Source organism: Anopheles bellator, chromosome 1, assembly GCF_943735745.2.
Source record: "Anopheles bellator chromosome 1, idAnoBellAS_SP24_06.2, whole genome shotgun sequence".
Lineage (NCBI taxonomy): Eukaryota > Metazoa > Arthropoda > Insecta > Diptera > Culicidae > Anopheles > Anopheles bellator.
The window spans coordinates 27,511,055-27,534,135 of NC_071285.1; the positions used below are offsets into that span (position 1 = coordinate 27,511,055).

At 45.2% G+C, this 23,081-nt stretch overlaps 1 protein-coding gene across 1 annotated transcript in view; it reads right to left on the reverse strand.

Annotated features, from left to right (window-relative positions):
* Positions 1-13,978: 13,978 nt before the first annotated feature.
* Positions 13,979-23,081, reverse strand: part of LOC131211171 (beta-1-syntrophin) — a 65,031-nt gene continuing 55,928 nt past the window's right edge. Inside the window, exons 7-10 of the mRNA XM_058204548.1 lie at positions 17,504-17,621; positions 17,247-17,420; positions 14,983-15,180; positions 13,979-14,873 (exon numbers count right to left, since the gene is read on the reverse strand). Coding sequence (XP_058060531.1) covers positions 14,790-14,873; positions 14,983-15,180; positions 17,247-17,420; positions 17,504-17,621 — 574 coding nt within the window. The 3' untranslated portion in view covers positions 13,979-14,789. The remainder of the gene's footprint in view (positions 14,874-14,982; positions 15,181-17,246; positions 17,421-17,503; positions 17,622-23,081) is intronic.

Below are 23,081 nucleotides of genomic sequence, written 5' to 3' on the forward strand. Positions count from 1 at the left end.
TCTCCCCCGGGGGGTTGGGTTTCCGAGTGGATTTTGGCCCGCGTAAGTAAGCGATATTTTTAACCTTTTGAAAGGTTTGAAAGGTATGTCAGGATCAGGTGACGATGGGCGGCATTTTAGCAAAGGCGACAATAACGGCGCCGGTTACATTCAAAACGGTTGGGAAGAATTTCCGAACATTCTATCCTGGAGTGTCTGCCCGATTCGAAAGAAAATGTAAAACGAATCCTTCGCTTCTTGCATCCTGTTTTGCGCAACAATTTGATCCTTGGATTTTGTTCAAACAATTTTTCGGGCTGGCGTTTTAAATCAAATTTACACGCCAAAATTTTTTGACCAGAGTATCAAACGAAAACCCTGTTAGGTTACGAATTTATTTGTCTTTTTTTGTTTGGTAATTAATTTAATACACTTTTTAACATTTTTTGCTTCTCAGTATTTGTCTCGAAAACAATAGAACCAGTGTACCTTGTTTATACGGATTTCTTTGAGAATCGAGTCATTCATTAATCTTTTTCTGTTCTATGACTTCTAGTGGAGAGTACGGCCCAAGTGATTTCTAATCAAGTTTGGTAAATTCCTTCCCAACATTTATTCGTCTTATCGCTGAACGATCAATCGAGAGTACTGTGCCAAGAGAAGATAGAGAGGCTGGCCTTTAAAGCTGACCATAAAATAAATAAAATAGGCGATATAAAACAATCGCAAGAAAGATTGCTGACCAGCCGCTCACTGCCAAAGCCAAGGAGTCCTGTCACTGCCAAATGCCCGTTACGGAGTCGGAGGCTGCGACTGACAGCCATATTTTAATGCAATTATACAGATAATTAAACCGCTCCAGAACCCACACACATACTCGGGTGCCGGCAGCATACAAATTGTTGATGCCGGAAATCGGAATAGAGCTGGCTGCCAACAGATTTCCGGTGCATCGGTTCATGGAATGCATGTTGCACGGCTCCGGCGTGCAATCTGGTGTTTCCCCTGGTCACGGCAGCCCTCGATCCGACCCGACCCGGTGCCTCTCGATTGTTTTTGGGTTGGGAAGCATTTTTCAATCCGCACGACGCGCCCAGCCGAAGTTCGTCTTATGAGATATTGTTTTAATATGAAAATCCATAAAGTTTAATTTCCTCGGGGACTTTTTATCGCATCACTTTCCACCGTCCGCTGGGCCGGTGTCCGGCGGTTCGTTTGCTGCAGATTAGGTTGTTGGAATCACCCAGCTCAGGCTGATCACTGGCGAGCACGGCGACGGTTGTACCGGCAATCTGTGCCAGGGTGCTTCGCGGGAGCGTCCCCAGGGAGATTATCCATCCATCCCGTCCCGTCCACCATGTTGTGCGGAGCGTGCTGGAGCACGCCAATTGGTGTGAGGCCTTCGGTCTAAAAAGGAGGCCTGCAGCCAGATTAGCTGTTCTTTCGAACCAGCAACATCACGTCCGACTGGCAGACGACGGACAAACCGTATTATTGTTAAATTCAATTTTCCACCACCGCTCGGACCGTTCGTTCCGGTGGGGGAGTGTAAATCAAATGCCAGGCTGAATGAAGTTCTTTTATTTCGCGAACAAAATTTATGTATACGGCGAACATTTATACGGAAAGCTTAAGAAATTTCGATGGCAATATGCCGCGGCTATATTCGGCAATGGCCGAATGGTTCGAAAACCTGCGGCTCATAAGTTTTCATTTTCAATACCAATTTAAATTTTGAATTGCAGAATTTAGAGGAAAATTTTGTTTTAATGTTGGTTGCAACGATCGCAATAAAATCGTCTGGAGGGCGATTGTCTGTTGCGAGAGAATCGATTTATTTATTTATTATTAGAATCAATTATTCAATCAATGAACCAATATATTTTTTTTAACAGCGTCAGAGTAGGTAACGTACCCTGATTGACCACTTGACCGATTGACGCAGAGTCTTGGCGGTTGCTGCAAATCGGAAAAATTCGCTCCACGAACTATTAAATACAACGCCGTCCCGCCCAGGCGACCCGAAAAGATCGATTTTCTGGAGCCGCAAAAACATACTTTCTTATATGAAATAAATTAATTTTATTCAGCGATCTCATCTGGTCACCCTGGCAGATCAGCTCTCAGAGAAGATCGGGTATCGCACCAATCAGCGATCAGCATCTGACCACTAATTTCGACGGGGAAGCAAAGAGGACAGCCAGATCTCTTTCTAATAAGGGGAACTTGGGCTACCTCCGCGATACTACCTGGTGACCTATTGAAAATATGGATTATGGATTAAATATGGATGGATTTTGACGAGAACGCATCTGGTAACGGAAATCTTTTAAATCTTGGTTGAAAGCTTTCTAGTTTGTAAAATGTTTTACCAAACTTACAACAAGTGTACTTCAAGCGCTCCACAATTGTAAAACCTTTTTTCATTTAACGTTGAAAGGTTGGAATTTTAACATTGTAGCTCATAATATCGTTAAGGCTTTCCGTAATAGTCACAACTTTTCGATAGATTCACTCAACACTCGCAGGGCTGCGCTGGGTCCTGCTGACATACCGTATTTTTCCGTGTATAACGCGCACCTTTTTCCCAATTTTTTTAGCTCCAATATCTGGGTGGGCGTTATACAAAGGTAGTAAAAATTTTGTCTCCTCTAAGTATACAAATGTGCCCTTTTAGGTACATATTTTATGGTATTATTGAATAAATTATTAAATGAAACATTTGTTAGGAATATAATTATCCATACAATATCGTCATTAAGTCATGGCAGGGAGTTAAAACAGAAGTTGTTGTGAAATCATTAAAAAAAATGTGACATCAGCAATGCTATGGATGGATCTGAAGATATCGCAATTTATGAGAACTCTTCAGAGAGTGACAATGAGGAGTACATTGAAGAGTAATTAGAGAATATCAATTTGTCAGACAGCAGTGAATCTGAGTTTGCAGATTATTACGAAATATAAAATACTAGTATGTCTTTTGCAATGCATACGCATTTTATCTTTAGTCTACTTTAGAATATTTAAAGAACATTTAGAATAATACATTATTATCATTTGATATTTGTTGGATATCACATATCTGAAAAATGTATAATAAAAAACTTTTTTTCCAATTTTTTTCTCTTAAAATATGGGTGCGCGTTATACACAGAAAAATACGGTAATTATAACATCTCGCGGGGGCTGCATAATGTAAATACTTTATTGCAAACTAGCAGGTCCCGACGAGCTTCGCCACACCCCATTTCATTCTCATTTCTCGACTACCCGGCGTTTCAGAGGATCGGACTTCAAGATGACGTCCGATCGGTTTCCCTACCCACTTCCTGTTGGACGCCTTCCTGTTCCTGTTGAACGCCTGCCCACTGGCAGGCGCCTGCCGCCTGCCGCCTGCCCACTGGCAGGCGCCTGCTGCCTGGTCTGTTCCTGGTGCATGGTCTATACTGGTGTATACGCTGCCTGGTGTATACACGAGGTCTGTTCAAAAAATTTCACGACATTTGGGTTTCAGTTTTGGATTTCGCGTTTTTGGCGGATTGCTTCGCGCAAATTGCGCATAACTTGCAAGTAATATTCGTTATTGACCTAGATCTATCTATTCGTTTTCTACACAAAATTTTATATAGATTCCTTGCCATCCATTTTTTGGAAGAGAAAAAAATCGCCGATGGGTCAAGACACGAGCACAGTAAAACAGCTGTCAAAGATCAAGTGATAATTTAAAATGGCCGAACTTTTCGCCATAAGTAACTGACATGTGTAGCAATCTAACGCTACAAAATAATCGAAAATCGAATAAAGCATTTTTTTTAAATCACAAATTTCCGGGTACTATATTGTCACAATGTATGTAGGTCGACGATATGTAACCGGCGTAGGGTTGTGTTTCTCATGTGCTGCACGCAGCTTGAAGATTGCATTGCATTGCATTGCACTCAAATGAAATTCTTCTGGATCATAATAACAGTATGCGTCATTCGTTAGGATGGGACTCAGCATTCTGTCTTACTTTGTCAAATTTAAGCCTCACTCTCAACCGATGCTAATGAAAGACGACAGGTATGAACCGACCCAAGGCGAAAATCGATAAAAGTTGGTCCCGGTTCCGGAACTCCGGAAATGAAAAATAGTTTCACAAAGCTAACACAACGCGACTGATACCGTAGAGGGCGCTAGAGGATGCAAAAGTGGACTACAGAAAACCGTGGTTCATTCGGGTCACCGACAACCGACACAGGGAAATAACGAGAAACAAACTCTCGCCACGACAGGGCCCGGGCGTGGTGAAATATTTGTGGCCAAAGTAAACATAAATAACCCGTGTCATTTGTCTTGCGTTCGGCAAGCGGGACCAAACGGAGGAAATGGGGCAAAAACATTAAAAGAAAACCCACCACCCTCCAGCAGCAGCAGCGTGAACACGTGTACGGAAGCGACGTTGACACTTTAGAATTGGACGTAGAACTGCCGGGCCAGTGTGCTCCTGTGGTTTCGTTCCGTGTGCTCGGGTTTTCCCCGCGGCGATGTGGGTTTCGCCGCCCGTTCCGGAATCGCGTCGACCAGAAATTCGCGGATATCTTCCGGTGGTCGGGTCCTTGGTGCCGCGGTGCCTGGCAAACGGTGCAAAAGGGAAAAATTGCTTCGTAAGTGAAAAGTTAATACATTTCCATTTGTCGTCGTGGTTGTCGGGGTTTAGAGTTTGGGCGGTCACAAACAATGCCATTTGGGTGCAAGAGCCAATAGTTTGGGAGAAGACCGTTTTGTGGGTTCTACCCCACTAATCTTGGTCGGTTCGTCTTTCGAACGATGCTTAGGGATCTTCCGCAGAGCTATCAATGTCTCGTGTGCGGCAGAACAGTATCCGATGATACATTTCACAGACACTTGTTTCCATTATCACCTCTGTTTCAACGTCTTACGACGTTGCACTCACCGAGCGGCAAACAAAGTTCTTTAATTTGAATCAAACTATCAAGCATCGCCAGCGTTCTTTAACCATTTTGACCGTTAATCCGCCCGTTTTTATGAATGATCCACTTACGAACTCTACCCTCGAGAGCTATATGGCCCAGGTGAGAGAGCTACTGAGGTAATACGCGTTTTAAGATTGATGAGTATTTGTTTTCCTCCAGCGCTGAAAAGTGGCTGACAAGTGGCAACACTTTGCGGGAAAATTATCAACTGCCATTTATTATCACCCGCCTGAGTGTGTTTCACAACCGTTCTGCGAAATGGCACTTGCTGTCGAGTGCGAAACAGTGGAGCATTTATTAAAAGTGGAATGAAAAATCAGCGACCCGTACACGGAGGAACCTTTCACCGACCTCCAAACGGTTGCAGTGACGAACCGAAGCTAGAGAGAGCTAATTTTCAAAACTTTAAACCGCACCAACTTCGAAATGGCTCAAGGAAAAGGTAATTTAATCGAAGGAAGATAGTGTTTTGTCATTGCATAAGTTTAGGCGCACTGCTCGAAACTCGTAATCACCGGCGTCAGGATGTGGGCAACCCGTGTGCGGGGTCTCACACTTAACACTGTTTGCCGGCAACAATGGCAGCTCCTTCTTGGGATGTTCCCCTGTTACAGGGGACAGGTTGGAACCAGTGGCTCCAAAATGGCTCCCGATTTCTCGGATAAAACTAAATTGATATTGCAATCTCGCAAATCAGAATTACGTTGCCTTGCCTCAGCTCAGCGCTTACTCGGCTCGCTGAGCCCTACACAGCTGAGTCCAAGGCCTTTGGCAGAAGTTCGGCGCCGTCGAGAAGCTTGCGTCGTGTGCCGTTCGCCGGGCGTTTGCTTTTCATTATCCTTAATTTTCCACCGCTTCATTTGGAATGTAGAATTATTTATTCGTTAGCAGTTCTTTCATTGTTTTCTTTTTCGGGCGTTTTCATTGGCGCTTCACATTTTCTTTGTATGGTGCACCCCATTTTCGAGTCTAGCCCTCTGCTGCCTTCTGTACGCTGCATCGCTGCCCGTGTTTGTTCGTGTGTAGGGCTGCTGATGATGATTACCTTTCATTCGCCATCACGATGATGGTGATGATCGCCCTTGAGTGGAGAGACTTTAATTTTGAAGAAATACTTCTTTCCTGAGAAGTAGTTGCTCTGTGTCCGTTCGTCCCATTTCGGTTTTTTGCTCTTTATTGGCCTTTGGCGTAGTGTTATTAATAATGGTAATGAAACTTAATCATTATTCTTAACCCGTTCAATGAAACAAAGTAACGAAATATTGTCCCCTAAAACAAGAGAAGAAGAGGTTCAAAATTGAAAGTCTGCTTGTGTTGTGTGCATAAAAAGGATACAAACAGTGTGTGGTTGGTACACATTTTCCTTACCTTCCGGAGGTCTGTTTGTCATTATGCCGGAGGTCTGTTTGTCATTTTCAGGAAACGCATTACTTCTGGGGCAATGGTTTTTGTACATAAAACTGTGAGAGAAAAGCGAGGCAAAAAAGGCAACAGGAATTGAATGAAAATATGGCCACCACAACGATAGTGCGACGGAAAACTGAATCCACAATAAAACACCAAAAAACGAAACGAAGAAAAAATTGAGTACACAGGACCGTGCGGTCCTGGGCGAACGGCGACCTGTTCGATCGGTAAACAACGCACACACAGCAGCATTAATATCATCTGCCGATTCATTAATCATAGCATAAATTAAATAATGATAAAACATTAACGAATCCTGGATCGGTGTCACGTACATGCTCACAAACACACACTCGCGCGTTTGCGGTGAGTAATTTCGTTGTTGTTCGTTCGTTTTCATTTTGTTGCCTCCAGTTGAAGGTTGGCAAAAGTTTGACAGGGTTGCTCGAAATAAGTGCTGTTTAAGACCTGTAAAAGTTTAGTAAGACCACGAGATGAAATGGTCCCAAAAGACACATGGGCATGGTTAAGATGGACACAGAAGGACACAGCCACGTTATCATGGATTTGAATAAGGAATCGAAAATAAACACAGGGAACTTTAGCGAATTGATGGGAAAAATAAAGAAAAGCAATAAAATAAAGCAAAAAAATGGTTTTTTTGGAAGGAACCACCAGACAGCTGGCAATGCGAAGGGCCACCCTGTTCATCAAACGCAGACCGCTGGCATTTGTCCCGTTAAAATATGATGTGAGTGGCGCAAAATTATGACTTCGAAAGTATGATTCACCGTTCTGTTGTGTTTTTTTGTGTTTGTCTTATTATGTAATCGCGAAGCTCGTCGAAGTCACGGCGCGTTACTCCGTGTAGCGTCCGTTCAAACACCGATAATGAAGTTGATCCGCAATAAACCATGCCGCGGACATACGGGTTCTCCTTCTTGTGTTACGTGGCAACAAATTTCACCTAAAGTGATAAAAGGAAGCACTTAAAAGGTTCATGAAAATGCATGCTAAAATAAAACAAAACGCACCCCACTCGTGGCAGTGATGATGACTGATCGCGAATCGTGTTACGCTCGAGCGGACCAAATCTGTAAAATCCAACCGTTTCGCTTGACGAAACTTGTGCGCTGGCAAATTACTTTTATTTTGCGTCCACATTGGGGCTATATTTTTTGGGCCCTGAAGCCGTCGGAATTGACCAAATCAAACTGATTCCGTTTGCTTTTATCCCTCTCGCTCTCTCTCTCTCTCTCTCACCTTCGTCATTTGCCCAAACTTTCCGAAGGGAAATCACCGTAAAAACTTCGCGTGTCTGGCCAGCGATTGTAATTAATTCGATTCGAAGCGATCTTTCTGGTTTTTTCGTGTGATAGCCATTCCCGTTGTTTGTCGTTGCTACCGTTTTCCCTTCATGCGAATTTATGTATTTACAGTTCGCTTTCGCGAGTATAGCGAGCAAAAACGGGATGGCTTCAAGCAGCCTCGACGACAGACGACCGTCACTCTGATCAACGATAACGTTGCTGACCACCGTTCCGGGTTTAACACTCACGGACTGCAATCAAATAGTGTGCTGGACTGCAATAACTTCCGAAAATTCCCATTAATACGTGAGACCCTTTATTACTTTATTTGTTACATCGAGGTGTTTGAGTCTTACTTTGCGAATTGATGCTTTCTTACAAGTATCACATTATGTTTTTAATTACCTCCATTTTGGAGTAAATCTTTAGCCAATGGCACTGTGAAATTTCGACAAGTGACGGCTGTTTTGGGCGATTAGTAAACGAACTCGAACTGCGTTAGGGAGCAACTCATCCCCGCAAAAAAGATTCAGAGTTGAGCAAAAAAAAAAGAGATGAATAAATACAAAATAACGTGTGAAAGCAAACAAGAACTTACAGCGGAAGCGATCCTAGTGTCAATGCAGGATTACTGCCGGGACTTTAATGGGTTTCCGGAGCGTGCGAGAAACGGATCGCGGTTGCCACCTAAGAACTTGACTGAACCGGAACCGTACTAAAAAGGATCAGGGAAATTCAATCAGCCGAGGCACCAGGCTCCCATCTGTGTTTCGGGTATCGCACCTTACGCGCCGGGCTCCGGTACTTCAAAGGGCCAACGGAAGCGGTAACATCCTTGCAAGTCCTTCAAATGATCCTCTGCGATTGCGGTTGCGAAACGTTCGGCTGCCGCCTGGATAGTGGATGAATTAAGCTTAAATACGATTTCGATCGAACATTGGCGTGAATTGGCGCTTCCGTGAGCGCTAGCGAACTGCAAATTGATGTTGGCGATGTTGCTGGCAACACCGAAACCGATGCGTCCCACACATATACAGACGGAAACCAACACACCAGTTCGTAATCCCATCCTTTCGCACGCCCAGAAAAATGATAGGAAGCCCCGGCAAATCCTTTGGGTCCTTTGGGTCCTTTGGGTCCGGCTAGTGTGGGGAGACTTCAACTCGATTATCCTGCAACCCAAAATGGGAGGGACGGAAAAAACGGATAACCTCAAGATGCTGCTGAAAACCGCAGTTTGCGGTTCGAGACCATCTTAGAGATTTGGGGGAAAATTTCTTCCCCAAAGGAAGAAGTGCTTCGGTTGAGCAGAAAACAAAGCGATCCACATTGGGTCCCCTCCACCCAAAAATGGTATATTATACGGCATTCCGGATGGGATATCGATGTTTTTTGTCGAGTGATTTGGGGTCCCACTTTGCTGTTCCGGATTGGATTCCGGATTGGAGGAATCGGTGGTGCTCCGAAATCGAACCCCAACCGGGGGGCCCAAATCGTGTTTTGGGGCACGCTTATTAGCAACGATTTCCCAACGGAAAATGGCCATTCGTGGGCGGCTTGTTAGATATTGCGTTTCCGACGAAATCTTAAGCTGAAGTTTTGAATTAGAATTTAAATTTGATTCCCTCGAGCAGGCGAACCACAACGTATGGGCCGAACATATTTTGCTGAATGAGCGTTATCATTGCATCCCATAACCGATTTATGTTTTGAGGCCAAGCAATTAACATAAATCGTGGCTACACGGGGTAAAAAGGCGAATATTAGTTTGTTTTCATTTTTCCGGAACCGGATCCATCCAAATGGCATCCACTTAAAATCAGTACCGCGCTGTAAACGCGGTTGCTAATGTGTAATTACAAATGCCAGCCGCACGAGGGCCGCGAGGCAATTGGTCAATTCAATTACGAGAAACACAGAAACACGCACAAAGACGCACGGGGATGGGTTAAAAAATTAGCGTAAAATTCAATTAATACGTCAACAATTAAGCTCTGCCCCGCGGGCTGCAGGCCCGGGCTCAAACGGTAGTGGGGTTGGTGAGAGTGACAGCATGGCCACAAATTCATTCATGAGAACAGTAGAGACCTAGGCAGGGTCAAGCAAAGTGGGTCGTTAGCTCAAAATGGAAAAATGTATGCATTTGATTCAAGAATCAGTCGTCCACTACTAGAAACAAAGTCGTTTTTGGTAAAATGACCTTGGTGACGGAAATTGATCTTTCAAAAGTAGCTCAAAATAGGAACGAACTAACTGGAGTGAACTCAGCTGAGCTAGTCCGTGCTAAGGCTATCGTGAAGTGGAGCAAATACCACATGCTTCTTAAGCTAACCTTGTTAAGTTAACTATTAAGAAAATTTAATAAATATAGCCCGGTCCGTCCTTCTAAGATTAAAACAAAAATAGAGTGAATCGATCACTTTAACATGACTGAGTCTGAGTTTTAATATTTTCGACTTTCGATTTAACCAAAAGAACAAACGCCTGCCGACTGAACTCAAGACAAACTCAAGACTTGATGAAACGATTGGCGATCGAAACCAATGATGTTTCTACCTCGTCGATTCGTTTCCGTTACTTACTGTAATTAATCATTCTGTGAACCCGTGCACCCCGGATCGGATGGACAAAAAGTAAACACAGTCCTTTTTTCGGTAACACTTTTCCGGGTTTCATTTCTCGTCGCCCATGCCGCTGCTGCAGGCCATTTGCCGGTCAGTGCGCCACGTTTATTTTCCGATTAGTTTGTTCACTTTTCTCTCTTGCTCTGTCACCTCGGTGGCATCTACTAGGAGCAGTGCACCGTACGTTACAAAAGAAGAACACACAACACAGACAGACAGACAGAGAGACAAATTCACCGTACACATAGCCGCACACTCAGGCAGACTATCCTCGTCTTATGCTGTTGAAGCATTCGCTGATGGGGTGTTCTGGTTTCTTCTCGCAACTTGTTTAATGTTTCATTTTTCCACTGTCCTTCCACAACGCTTTTTTTGTTTCATTTCTCAAGTAGTGTAAAATGGTTTGATCATTATTTCGTTTTGCATCTCTTTGCGTGTTCGTCTCCTGTACGGGAATTTTTTTGATTGAAAATTCGTAATTCGTAATGATGCGCTAGAGTTGTTTGTTTTTGATTTATTTGGAACCCCCTTTTTCTGTGGTTTTACGTTTTGTGTTTTTTTCTTATAGTTTTCGTTCCCAGAATGTAACTTAAGTCAATGCAAGGTTCGTTTAGTACGCTTCTCAGAGCTTGGCGGCTTCTAGTTTCGGCGCGCACGGAGCGTTTCACTAGTTTCAGCCCGCTGCGATCGCGAATCCCGGTCGCCGGTTGTTGATTTGAGGAGTTTGGTTTAGTTTCAAAATTCGTTCACTTTCTTTGTCCCTCTGTTCGGCGGCAAGAGCGCCTGACCGAGTGTTTCACTACAAAAACGAACCACCGCACGCCTTCGAAGGCTCTAGAGAGTTTGGAGAGTAGGATATTATGTATACGTGAAGAGCGAGAAATGGTTCATGTTCGACTCGGACTCGGTTCCTTCCGTCCAGTCCATCCAGTCCAGTCCGTCCAGGCTATACACATTCAACATACAGAATCATACAAACGACGTGCGGGTGTGTATGCGTGTGTGTTTTTTACATTTTACAATTCTTAGTTTGAAGGTACGATTCCTCTCAGAACAGCCGTCCACCATGCATGTGATGCTGGGGCCAGTGGGCTTCTCTAAGTATAGTACGATGAAGAGAGAATGGTCTAATATGGAATGATGTACTCCTGATCCTAGTGCTCCTTTCGGAACCGCGTTTTGTTTTGTGCGCAGTGCGTTCAGTCGGCCCCGTGGCCGAGAACCGAACGCAGCGCGCTCAGGCCGTACCGTCGTTGGTTGATGGTTGTTTCGTATGACACATAAGACTTTCAGTGTTTTCAGTGTTTGTCCTATAAACTTGATATGATTTAATGCTTACACGGTAGAAGACTTTGGGGTTTTACTTTGCGTGGCAAGAGTGGCAACTAAACGACCAACCCCTGACTGGAACGCGCTTACTCGATCCTTCGAGAAGAGCGTAACGAGTTCGTACGCAGGCAGTTGAACGGAGGCAGAAACTGAGACATTTTATTTAAAATTCAAAACTTTCTAACCGGTAGAACCTTGTGGAGTTGTAAAACTTAACAATCGTCACCTTCGCGCCCGCTGTTAGCTCCGATACATTTACATTGTTGGCTCACTCTTTCGCTCTGTTTAGTTGTTTTTTACCAATCGTGTTGTCGTGTTGCTTTTTCGCGAATGACGTAATTGTTTGCCCATTTGCCAGTCTCTGTGCCTCGATTGCTTTCATTTACTTGTCTTGTCTGTTTAGTTTCTTTCCTGTCTCTCGATTGCTTAACGATGTTTTACTTTGGTTTAATCAATGTGTTGGGAAGGTAATTTTTCATCTCTCTCTTTTGCATTTTTCAAAGACATAGCTAAGCGAAAGGATAATAGCATTCTTTTTCCCTCTTGCTCGTTCATCAAACTAATGGTTTGCTGGCGGAACTAATGTTTTAGCTGACTGACTGAATGGTCAGATGTTGGGGGTTGTCACTGGGCATTCGCTCAACTTTTCCAGCGTTCGATAGCGAAGAAATTTGACAGAGAAACGATAGCAAAAGTTTCAACATTCACAGTGATGGCAAGGATCAAATCCGTTGCCTTTGCTGCACGAGTGAAAAAAGTTTATTTAATTACCTAAAACCAAAGGTGGCCACACCGACCGTGACGGGGAGCGGACCTCGGTTTTGGGAAGCCAAAAGTTTACGAAAGCAATGGCGCAGGGGGCAGCAATTTGCGCTGCCAGCATTACTTATGGTATGCTTTCAAGCGAAGATAGTGGCAACCATATTTTTCGTCCTTCAAAATTGTGATCCTCTGTGGAATCCTTACGGTGCCCAATGAAAGCCAATTATCTACTTCAAGTTTAGCACAGCGCCAGAGTTCGGTTCGGTGAGATAACTACTTAACCAACCAAGTTAAACTTACAATTGTTCGAAACAATGAATTTCTTAATTTGGTTCTGTGAACATGTTTAAAGGGAAATATTACTAAACGGGTAATGCATACAAAATACAAGCACAATCGAGCAATGGCTCCAAGGTAATGATGCACAGTATTTTTCAGTGCCGGTTCGATAGTTCCATCCGCTGCCCTCCGTAGTAACTGGTCCGGGACTCGGCACTACTGATGATTCTGTTCTGCCGCTCATTTATCGCAAACTTTGTGTCTAATAATGACCGGAGTTGAAGAGAAACGTTGCAAAAACTCCAGACCGAAGGACCCAAGATGTTGGCCCTGCACTCCGGGCAACAGGTGAAGGACGTCCCATCGTCCCGGGGACCGAAACTTGCCACTTTCATCATCACCCTGCGAAGACGAACCCGGGGCCGATTTTACGACAGCCGCTGGCGCTGGAAACTAGCTTTCTTGCGCATCGAGAAGGACAAAGTTTTTGCTCGACTTGTGCTCTTACTTTTAATTAAATATTCCTATAAATACGGGCACTACGGCACACGGTCACTTAACAAATGTGAGAAAAGATGGGAAACCTTTACTTCTTCGTCGCCGCACTGGGCGAAATGAAAAAAAAAAACTATAAAAGTGGCAACTTATGGCGAAACAAAGCCCGAGAGTCCATCAAAACCGGGAAGTTGCCACTTTATCGGGACGGCTGCCAGCACCATCAACATTCCGTGGCATTGTTGTCCATGTTTCGCTCGGAACGGGATGTGCCAACACTAGGGCTGTGGCTGCCACCTAATGGTACACTTTGGGAGGTTCATTGGTGTAACGCATCGACGAAACGTTCCTCGGTTCCTCAAAGATGCTTTCGCTATGATTTTGCCATCAAAAAGCTTTTTTATGTCCCTTTTATTTTATTTGGCCAACGTTACACGTCCAAGAAAAGCAGAAGTGCGTCTGCTTTTAAACTGGCTGTTTAGTTTAAAAATTAGTTTGTTGGATTTTACCGATGAGACTTTCTCGTTTACGCAACCATTTACACCGTTCTAAACGTACTGAGAATAAGAAAAAATATTTTTAAACATAACGTTATTTATGTATACGATAAAAATATAAAACAATATGTTTTAACAATTCAAATTTTCTTGTGTTCGTTTTTAATCGAAACGCCAATACAATGAATAAATCTAAAGATTATGAAAAGATATTGGAGGTGACACCGATGTTTTTGGTTTTCAGCCAAATTTACGTCGCCGTTCATGCTGTAAAATCTTGTAACATACTAATGAATTATGTGCTGTGACATGTAATATGGCAGGCGATCATTGGTCTTAGCACCGTCTTCATTGCACTATTCGCAAAGCACAGTCATCAGAAGCACCCTCCGTACACTGAATTCCCCACTCAAAGCACCCAAAAGCATGGCTCCATACTGAATATTTGTAACAGGCGAACAATAGTTTATGCTTTTCATGGAGAGAAATGTGCAGAGTATCTTCGGCCAATTTTCTCGTCCGCTCATCTCGTCCTGACTCTCTCGATGTGTTCCTTTAGCGGTATAATACATTACCCATCTTTGCTGTCTACTGTTCGGCTCATTCGAAGGAAGTTCATTCTCTCTACGAATAAGGGTGGAAGTTACGGACCGGCGTTCCGGCTACGTTCTACACGTCTACAAACTAGAAACAAACAGAACGACAGAACTGTACAACTGCAGTGTGCTGCAAACAAGTAACAAAAACAAAACATTTGCCCTAAACGACCTGCTGCTGCTGCTGCTGCTCTACCGAATTACCTATGCCCCGGGATGACTGAGATGGATTCTCGCGGGAGGCCCACCGTGGGACTCCTCTCTTCTGGATATAAATCTTTAAATGTCACCTTACTGCGCGGACTAACTGACCGACTGACTGGGACCTGGGACCGACCGGAGTCCCACTCCGGCGGACTGGTGAACGTTTGATGACCATATTTACAGATTACATCAAAGCAAGGGTTGGGTCCGGTTCCGGGTCGGCCCGTCACGAGAACTCCTGTAAACATGGTGAATGACTAAGGCTCGGTCTGAGCCAACGGGATGCGAACCCTCTGTGGAGTCAGCTTGGAGTAGCCACCAGGCGGCCTTATGCCAGGGAGTGCACTTTGGCCGACAGACAGTTATGTAGAACGAACACCACCGGCTTCGGGCAGCACTCCATGTCCAGTTCCTGTGAGAGATTGAGAGAGAAAACGAGCGAACGGGTAGTGAGAATTGGGGAAGCCGGTAACGGGGGGGGACCCTGCGATGGATCGTCGGTCACACGTAGGGCCACTTACCAGCTCGCCTCCGCCGCCACCGCCGCCGGCCTCCTCCGGGCCGATAAAGTCCAAAAACAGCAACTTGTTGCCATCGTCGGCCGAACCTTTCAGCTTGTCGAACGGAAACGACCAGAGCGCCTTCGACGCGGGACCGAGTCCGCTGTCCAGCAGCGTGAACCCACGGTCCAGGTGCACTATTAATTGACAAGGTCGACCCTGTGTCGGTGGAAAACAAGCCCAAAAATCCAGACGGTAAGTAAGCTTGCAGTAAAAGGTTTGTTTTCTTTAGAAAATATATCAAGATGAATTTAAAAGTACGTCACCAAGCACCAAGTAAATATTGAGATTCGAAACAATAAACACAATATGTTTTAAAGTCACAATAGATGAATCAGTAAAAAGGAAACACTATCAAAGTATAGGGACCATGGAATGTAATAAACAAAAACAAGGAAAGTGATCAAGAGTATAAATAGTATACTAAGTAAAATCATGGAAAGGTATAACAATATAAAAAAATGAGCCAAAGAACTCAATTAAGTGCAATAGCCTAGAAAGTAACAAATAAAGAAGTAAGAAAAGTTTCGAAATAAATAACAAAGGATGAATATTATATTAAACATACAAAACCAAACCCAATTGATAGGATAAAATTATGATGCTAAACAAAAGTAGGTTAAATAAGTAAGCACACAGTAGTATAAGCAACGTAAAGGAGGAAAAGTGTAGCCAAACAAGAGCTTCTACGTCATCACCAGGTCGACTACAGTTTCCCACGCTAATTAGTAGCAGCTCTTGGGAGCCTGAGGAGAACCACCGAAAACACCCAGCACCGTTCTGCGCAAATATCCTGCAGCACTTCGGAAGTGCGATTAACTTGAACAGTGTCATCAGTGCGACCGTCTTCCGCTGACCACACTCGACGGAACGGAAACCAGTCCGCGTGTGGGAGTTACGAACCAAAGCCGGACGCAAGGCAACGTTCCCGTTCGATTAGCCGAACTCCATTTTGTCACTCCTCCTTCCGTCACAGTCTCCGGAGAGCTCTCGATGGTGGTAGTGTGCCTACGTGCCCACGGTTTCGCACGCTAATCACGCCGGAACGCTAATTTCGGAAACGTGTGGGACCCCTGGAGCTGGTGGGAGGCACTCTAAAAATACTGGCCACTTCAACCCGTGCTTCTATTGATTTCCGCCCCGTTCGACAATGGCACACAAATGGTATCGGTGAGCCAGCGACACGGTACGTTGCCGGCGCGGCTTACACCGCAATAGTTTGGGTTGGGTGGTTGGCCCCTCTGGAAACCATGCCGTGTCCCCGCGCCAATTAATAACTTCATGCTGGGGCCGCTGGGACGCGGTGTTGCGCGGTGTGAACGCAAAATTTGATTCCGGGCGGTTTTTAATCCCGGGCTGGCCGGAAATTGCAAAACACTTGCCCCGCCCCAGCTCGGCACTGCTTTATGGCACTTTCCGGTTCGCGCGGGTGCGCGAATCCGGCGGACCAACCGTGTCGAGCTGGGCGGAAATAGGCGATTAGCCGGAGGGCACCCCGAGCGGGGGCTTTGTGTAACCCCCGGGACGGGATACCAAAAAAACCAAGTGGGCCCCGGGCTCGCTGTGCGTTGCGGTTTGAGAGTCGGCAGCGCAAGGGGACACAATGCCAGGACACTGTGTGAGTACCGCACGGTGTTCGTCGAGGTGTTTTAATTAAATCGTAGGCCGGCCGTGTCGCGAGCACCGAACACGAGCACGGGGGTATTAAAGGAAAATCGATCACGCGGCAAGTTGTAACGATTAGTGCCACCGAACGAGATACACAACGGCGCGGGATTGCTTCGATTTTAATAGCAACTCAAAACGGCAACCGGCACCCGGATGGTAGTAAATTTCTACTACGATTTCGGCTTAACGTTGATCATAAAATTATAATAAATCTAAAGTTAACTGGTTCCGGTGTGCTGGGTGTTGGGTTTACCGTGGAACGCATCAGTTTTTGGCGGCTTACGAGGCAATTTTAATACATAAGTAACATGATACTTTGCATTGCATATCTTTAGGCGCGAAACGAGACGAGCTTGAGTAGTAACGGTAGAGAGTGCCTAATACGCCTGAAGGTATGCAATTCCGTGGGAAGTTATTCCGTTTCTCCGGAAAATAATAGTTATGTCAAATTATTCCCTAAGGACATTAGCGCTCAAAATGACATTTCCAACATGACGGGAATGGTCCAGAACCTGGTTAGAACAGTTCGTATCGGCAGCTCGATGCACTACACTTACCTGAAACAGACATCTGAAGGAGAACTCCCGCTGGCAGACGATCGCATTGTGGCAGCCCTGCACCAGCACCCGGGCCCACGTCGCCATGTCGCGGTTCGTCTCGGAGCGCAACCAATGGCTGACGACGCCGCGTGTCGTACCGCACCGGATGCAGAACACGCTCGAATGTGTACTCTGGAGGCGAAGAAACCAAAGTAAAAGGCAAACGGTTAGCAAGAGAAAATAGAAAACCCGGAGAGCCCGAGTAGTATACGCACCGAGTTGGAGCTGACGGTCGATGTGTTGCCGGCCCCGGCCAACCGAGTGGCCACCAGGGGGCAGCTTTCGAAGGGTCTACTCCACGCTTCCACCGACCAGGGGGCGCTCTCGTACAGGCTGGGCGACGGTCCGATGTTTTGCATGCATATAGGAAATTAAACGACACAATGTTAGGGATGAGCATTTCAAAATAGCGAAGAAATCGGCCGAACACGACAAAAAACGGGGCACACGGTGAAAGCTTCGTTCGCCATTATCATAAAGAAAGGGAGCACAAACGAACGAAAAGGCGAGCACATTAGGGTGTGGAGGGCCCATTGCTAAGTACCAAAGCGATGGCACCGCTAACGTGGAACGATTGGGTTTGGTGACGGAACGATGCACAGCACCCAACGGCCGTAAGTAACGGCGAAGACCATGCTGACCACGCACGTGACTGGAGCGAAACACAAACCCGGAACGGGAAAACTTTGACCAACTAATGAGCTTGGCGCTCGCTATGTTTCACTTTGGCCCCTACGATTACTTGAGGCAGTCAGGCCCCAGGTCAGGCTGGCAAATTATTTCGTGATTAGACGCGCACGCTCCCACGGCCCTGGCTGTATAATGGGCGACTGATTATGATTAAGGAATAGAGAGAACCAGAAAAAAGCCTACAAACACCGACGAGAGGATAATCGGATTTTTCTGCTAAAGAGCGTAGCGACGGGCGACACTCTTTTACACGCCCGGAAGGTGCAAAGTTCCAATGGAACGCCAGGGTTCCCGGGTTTAAACGGCGTAAAGTAGAAAGAACGAGAGCCACAGAAAAGGAGTTACCTCAATTGATTGCATTTGACACTTGGTTGGTGGCATAAGGCCTCGGCAAACTAACTGTTAATGTACTACTTTTCGTAGTGTTAGACGCAGTTTTAACTATCCTTCGTTCATCTCGAGGGTTGAGTAGTTTTGGCCGTCCGGATAACTTCCGAGTCCCATATTCCGATGGATTTTTCAAGTAATTATTGACAACCCTTTGAAGATCGTTTTAGTAATGAGGCTATTTCACGATTTGATTTCCCAACACTATGGTACGCTTCAATTTTCCCTTTTTCGTCTTCTCCTAATTGAGCTCCACGACCCATTTTTGACCAAAATGTCCAATTCACTACAGGAAATTTGCAAGACTACTGAGATGAAAAAACTCAGTTACTTGACAATTCAACAACTGTTAGTAGGACTGGACTGGGTCTGACTTTTACAAGTGAGGTTATCATTTGGAAACAGCCGTTTTATCGTTTTATGGCTCCCCAAGTCAAAATAATTTTTATTTCGGAAAACCAAGCAATGGATATTATTTCTTTTGCAAAACTAATTGATTCCTAATCTACGAAAAATAGGTTCAACGTTTTATCTTAGCCTCAGTCTGAAAAAACGGGTGAGGTTATCATTATGAAAAGCAGTGTATTATTGCAGAGCTTTCCCTTTTCGGTCGTATGGAAAATAATGTTCTATGTGTATTTGGATGCTAAATGTCTGGACGGCTGACTCGCACCAATCTGTGGACAAAATGAGGCTTCAATAGAATAGAGAAAGCTTAGTACCAGAAGCGGAAATGGAACCGAATTTCACAGGAGCTATTTTATTTCGCCCCTGTAGCATTTTTTTCAATGTTTGGTCCTTTAACCATACGTTTACAACATCTGCACACACATTCCAATATTCGAGAATGGAGAATTCACCAAATGGTTTAAAGTTTACTAAAAGTGTAAAATGTAAAAAGGTAAACAGTAAATTTATTTATCGGGACAGTAAATAAGCGGAAAAATCTCAACTCAAAAACAAACAAATACTAAACAAAGGCAAATTTTTGTTCAGTTTTTTTCGCTATATTCAGTCGCTAGGAAAATTGCGAGAAAAGTCCCTCCCGATATTCTCTAATTTACATATAAATTTCTAGTTGGTCAATGTCAATACGGTCAATACAAGTTATATTTTCTTCATGAGAACCAAGGGCGGGTTCATGCAAGTCTGATGTTTATTTCTACAAAGTGGCCAAGTTGGAGGGTGTTTGCATTTGTAGACGGGCTTGGCTTTTGCTGAGCCGGTCGTCCTCACGAGGTTCGTCAGTATGTGAACAAAATTGCAATCTCGAGTTCCTGGAAACCGTTGAGTCTGGGAAGTCGAGCTTGATCGTAGCGCTAATGTTGCATACGCAACTATGAATGTTTATGTTACGAGCTACAAGTTACATACTTGGGAGCTATGCTGAGCTCCAGATTGAAATGATGAACTCTTCCCTTGAAATGGAATCTTTATGCCGAATTTAGCGGAACAAATTGAGCCTTTCCTTTTTATTGCACAAGCCTCAGATACATTCTTATGAACTTATCGTTAGCAATAAAGATAAGTTGAAATAAATAGGAACAACCTTATTCATTAATGCCATCTAATTGCATCTTCATAGTGAATTCCTACGTTTGCTCAACATAGGAAAATAAAATATTTAAAAAAGCGACACCATTTCGACCCTACTTATTGGCCAACGGCTTGAGGGTGGTCGCAAAAGTGTCTGGCACTCTATGCGCTCTTTGAACCGTGGCTCTTCCATCACACTTATCTGGGCATTCGCAGCAACCACCAGCGCCATCGAAGAGAAGTGAGGCGCTCGACCGAAACAGGACTAGAACGATGAAAGTGCGATTTGTCGGGAGAAAAGGCGTCAAAACACCAGGCGCCAATACTGCAAACATTCTGCATTCTGCACCGATTTTTGTGCCCGAAAACGACCCAAACGACAACCTTTATTGCGTTCAACAGCGCGAAGTAACAGGGGCCCTTAATGGATGAGATTGGAGCGAAGGCAAAACAAAAAAGAAAGGGAGCCCAAAGCTCGAACAGTCCACGGACGACGAATACAACGAAACACTAATGTTGACAGTAATTAAGGAAACATTCGTGCGGTGTGCTGTGTTTTTTTCGGGGAAGGTTTTTCGGTTCTATCCACGCGACCCACAAGTCGTCGTTGACGAGATTGCACTCGAGCGCCGTTTAGTAGTTTCGTTTCGTTTTCGTCGACTTGAACGGCCCCTCCTTTGAACGGACCGTCGGGGAGCTGCAGAATGCAATGAATTGCAAGTGACAGACAGCAAATCCGAGGCCCCGGCCTGGCACACTTTTGGGCAGAAAGAAAAGGACTCGCCGTCGGCCATTACTCATAGTCACGTGCTGGTGCTGGTGGTGCTGTTTCGCTGTTTAAACAGCAAATTGAATTCAAGCGATTGCGACTGCACGCAAGCAACTGGTTCGGGCTGTATTCGGCATGTGCGAGTGGCATAAGCATTTATGAAACAAGAACATCAAACCGGAACTAGGGCCGTTTCAAGGATAAATGATTTTTTTTAAATTTCTAGCACTTTTCGAGTAGTAAACGTAGTCCCCTAATTATTCGCGACTTGGCCTGCAACAAAGAGAATATCAATGATCTGTTACTTCCCGTAACGATGTGTTACTATGACTGCATTAATACTCTAGCTCTACTCAACTTTATTTCGATTTTTCACAACGTCGAATCCGAACCCATCCGGCCGACAGCAACGGCCGCTAACACCCGGACCATCACCTACATGCTTTCGAACAGTCGCCCAAGTGGCGCATCGTCCGAGTTTGAATGAAAGGTGGCCACCTTGACCGTTAGCGTTTTCCGTTTCGAACCGAGCTGATTCTTATCATCATATGCTGCCGATTGCTAGTGGTTCCTCATACAGAACCGTCCAACTGGGGAAACGCCACACCAAGGTCTCTGGAGTCCGGGAGCCAGCCCGAGATAAGGCGCTTAAAGGGGGGCGCAGCACCGGCCAATATTTACATATTTGATTATTCATTCGCACCTCGCCTCGGGAAGTTGCGCTTCGTCCGTCCGCCTTTGGCGTCGATTTATTGGCAAACGGCGTAGCCGAAATCACGTGGCGGCCCACGTCATCTGGCACGAGTCCCCCCGTTCCGACTCCCCTCGTTCGTTCTGGTGAGTGCATTCGGCGCACACGACTTAGCGGCGCTTCCGGGCGACAGAATCAAGTTGCCTTGAATCCGAAGACGGCGCCGGTCACCGGATGGCAATTTATCGCGCCGTTTCAATCCGCCCCCCTCGGTTTTCGGAAGCGGTCGGAAAATGCACGGGAAATGTCACCGGATTTCGCGACACGATGTGCCGCTTGGAGCGAGTCTCCTGGAGCCTGGAGGGGTTTCAATTTACGGCATACTGGTTTTGGCTGATTAAAAACCTAATCCAGCGTCGGTGCGATCGTCGCAAAGATAATTGGCCGTCTGCTTCAGATTCCTCGGTGCTCGGTTCTTGGGGGAACACGCTCAGAGAGCAACGACATTTCGTTTATCCGCGTGTTCAGCGAACTTGTAGCGTAAGAGTCCGCAAAATTGTGCTATCAAAAAGGTATAGGAAAGTTGTTAAAATATTGTACTGCAATTTTAAAAAAAGTGTTTGCTTTAATTCTCACATTGTATTACTCGACTAAACTGGCTCACAATCATTTCGTGACTTGATTTTTTGACGATAAAACACTTTCCAAATAAAAATATGCAGTACTTTCGTCGTCTGTGAGTTGGTACTGAATTTCTTCAAATGCCTCAATTTGCCTGTATCTATTAGATTAGCAACTGAAATAATTACATAATTCGTAGAGCATAATTTCTGCTACATCTATGTAAAGTTAATGATTGGTTGTAATGTTTTTTATCGTTCAGTCGTATGAGGTTCATTAAGGTCAAGGCTTATGCTGGCAGAAATGGCGGAATCTACAACAATCAGCGACAGTTACATGAATAGATCGTAAATAGACATCAATCCGAACGTATACACACAAGCCAGCGCTCGAATACGCCCTCAGATCCTGCCCTTTTCAACTTCGGGACTTTCATGCAGAGAGACGGCCTCTTAATTAACCCGAGTCATTGAGTTGTCGAGGTTGCGGTTGCGTACCTTGCGCTACACAATAGACGGGTGATAAGAACATAACTGTAACATGTTCACCATCCAGCGGTCCTGGGCTGGCTGATAAAGTGTTCCAAATATGCTGGGGTTCCTTGGACGAACACTATGCATATCTCTCACCGTGTCGTCTCTCTCTCTCTCTCGCTCTCTCTGCCCTTCGAGGAATGCAGCCTTCGGGGTTGGTAAATCCTGCGTGGTATTAATTATCAAACACGATGTTTGGGACGCACTCATCAGGCCATTCAAATTGGCTCCGACTGTGTCCCGACGGGGTGGATATGCTGGGTATGCGTTTCCTACTTGTTGGTACGGGCACACTACCGACACTGCTGCTGTGCCTCGTTTGGCAATTAGGAACCTGTCTCCCCCATTTCGTCCCTGGCCAGCCAGCGCCAGCAGACAAATCAAATTAATCCACTCCATCCTCCGCTGGAATGAATTCGTAAGTGGTCATGGATGCGTTTTGAAGGAGCGAAGCTCACGACCCATGACGCACGACGCATGAGGTCCTGCCGGTCCTGTCCGGGGGTTAAGCCAGGCGGAGCACCACAGTCCACAACCACAACGGATCATTGTACGGTACGGTTCAT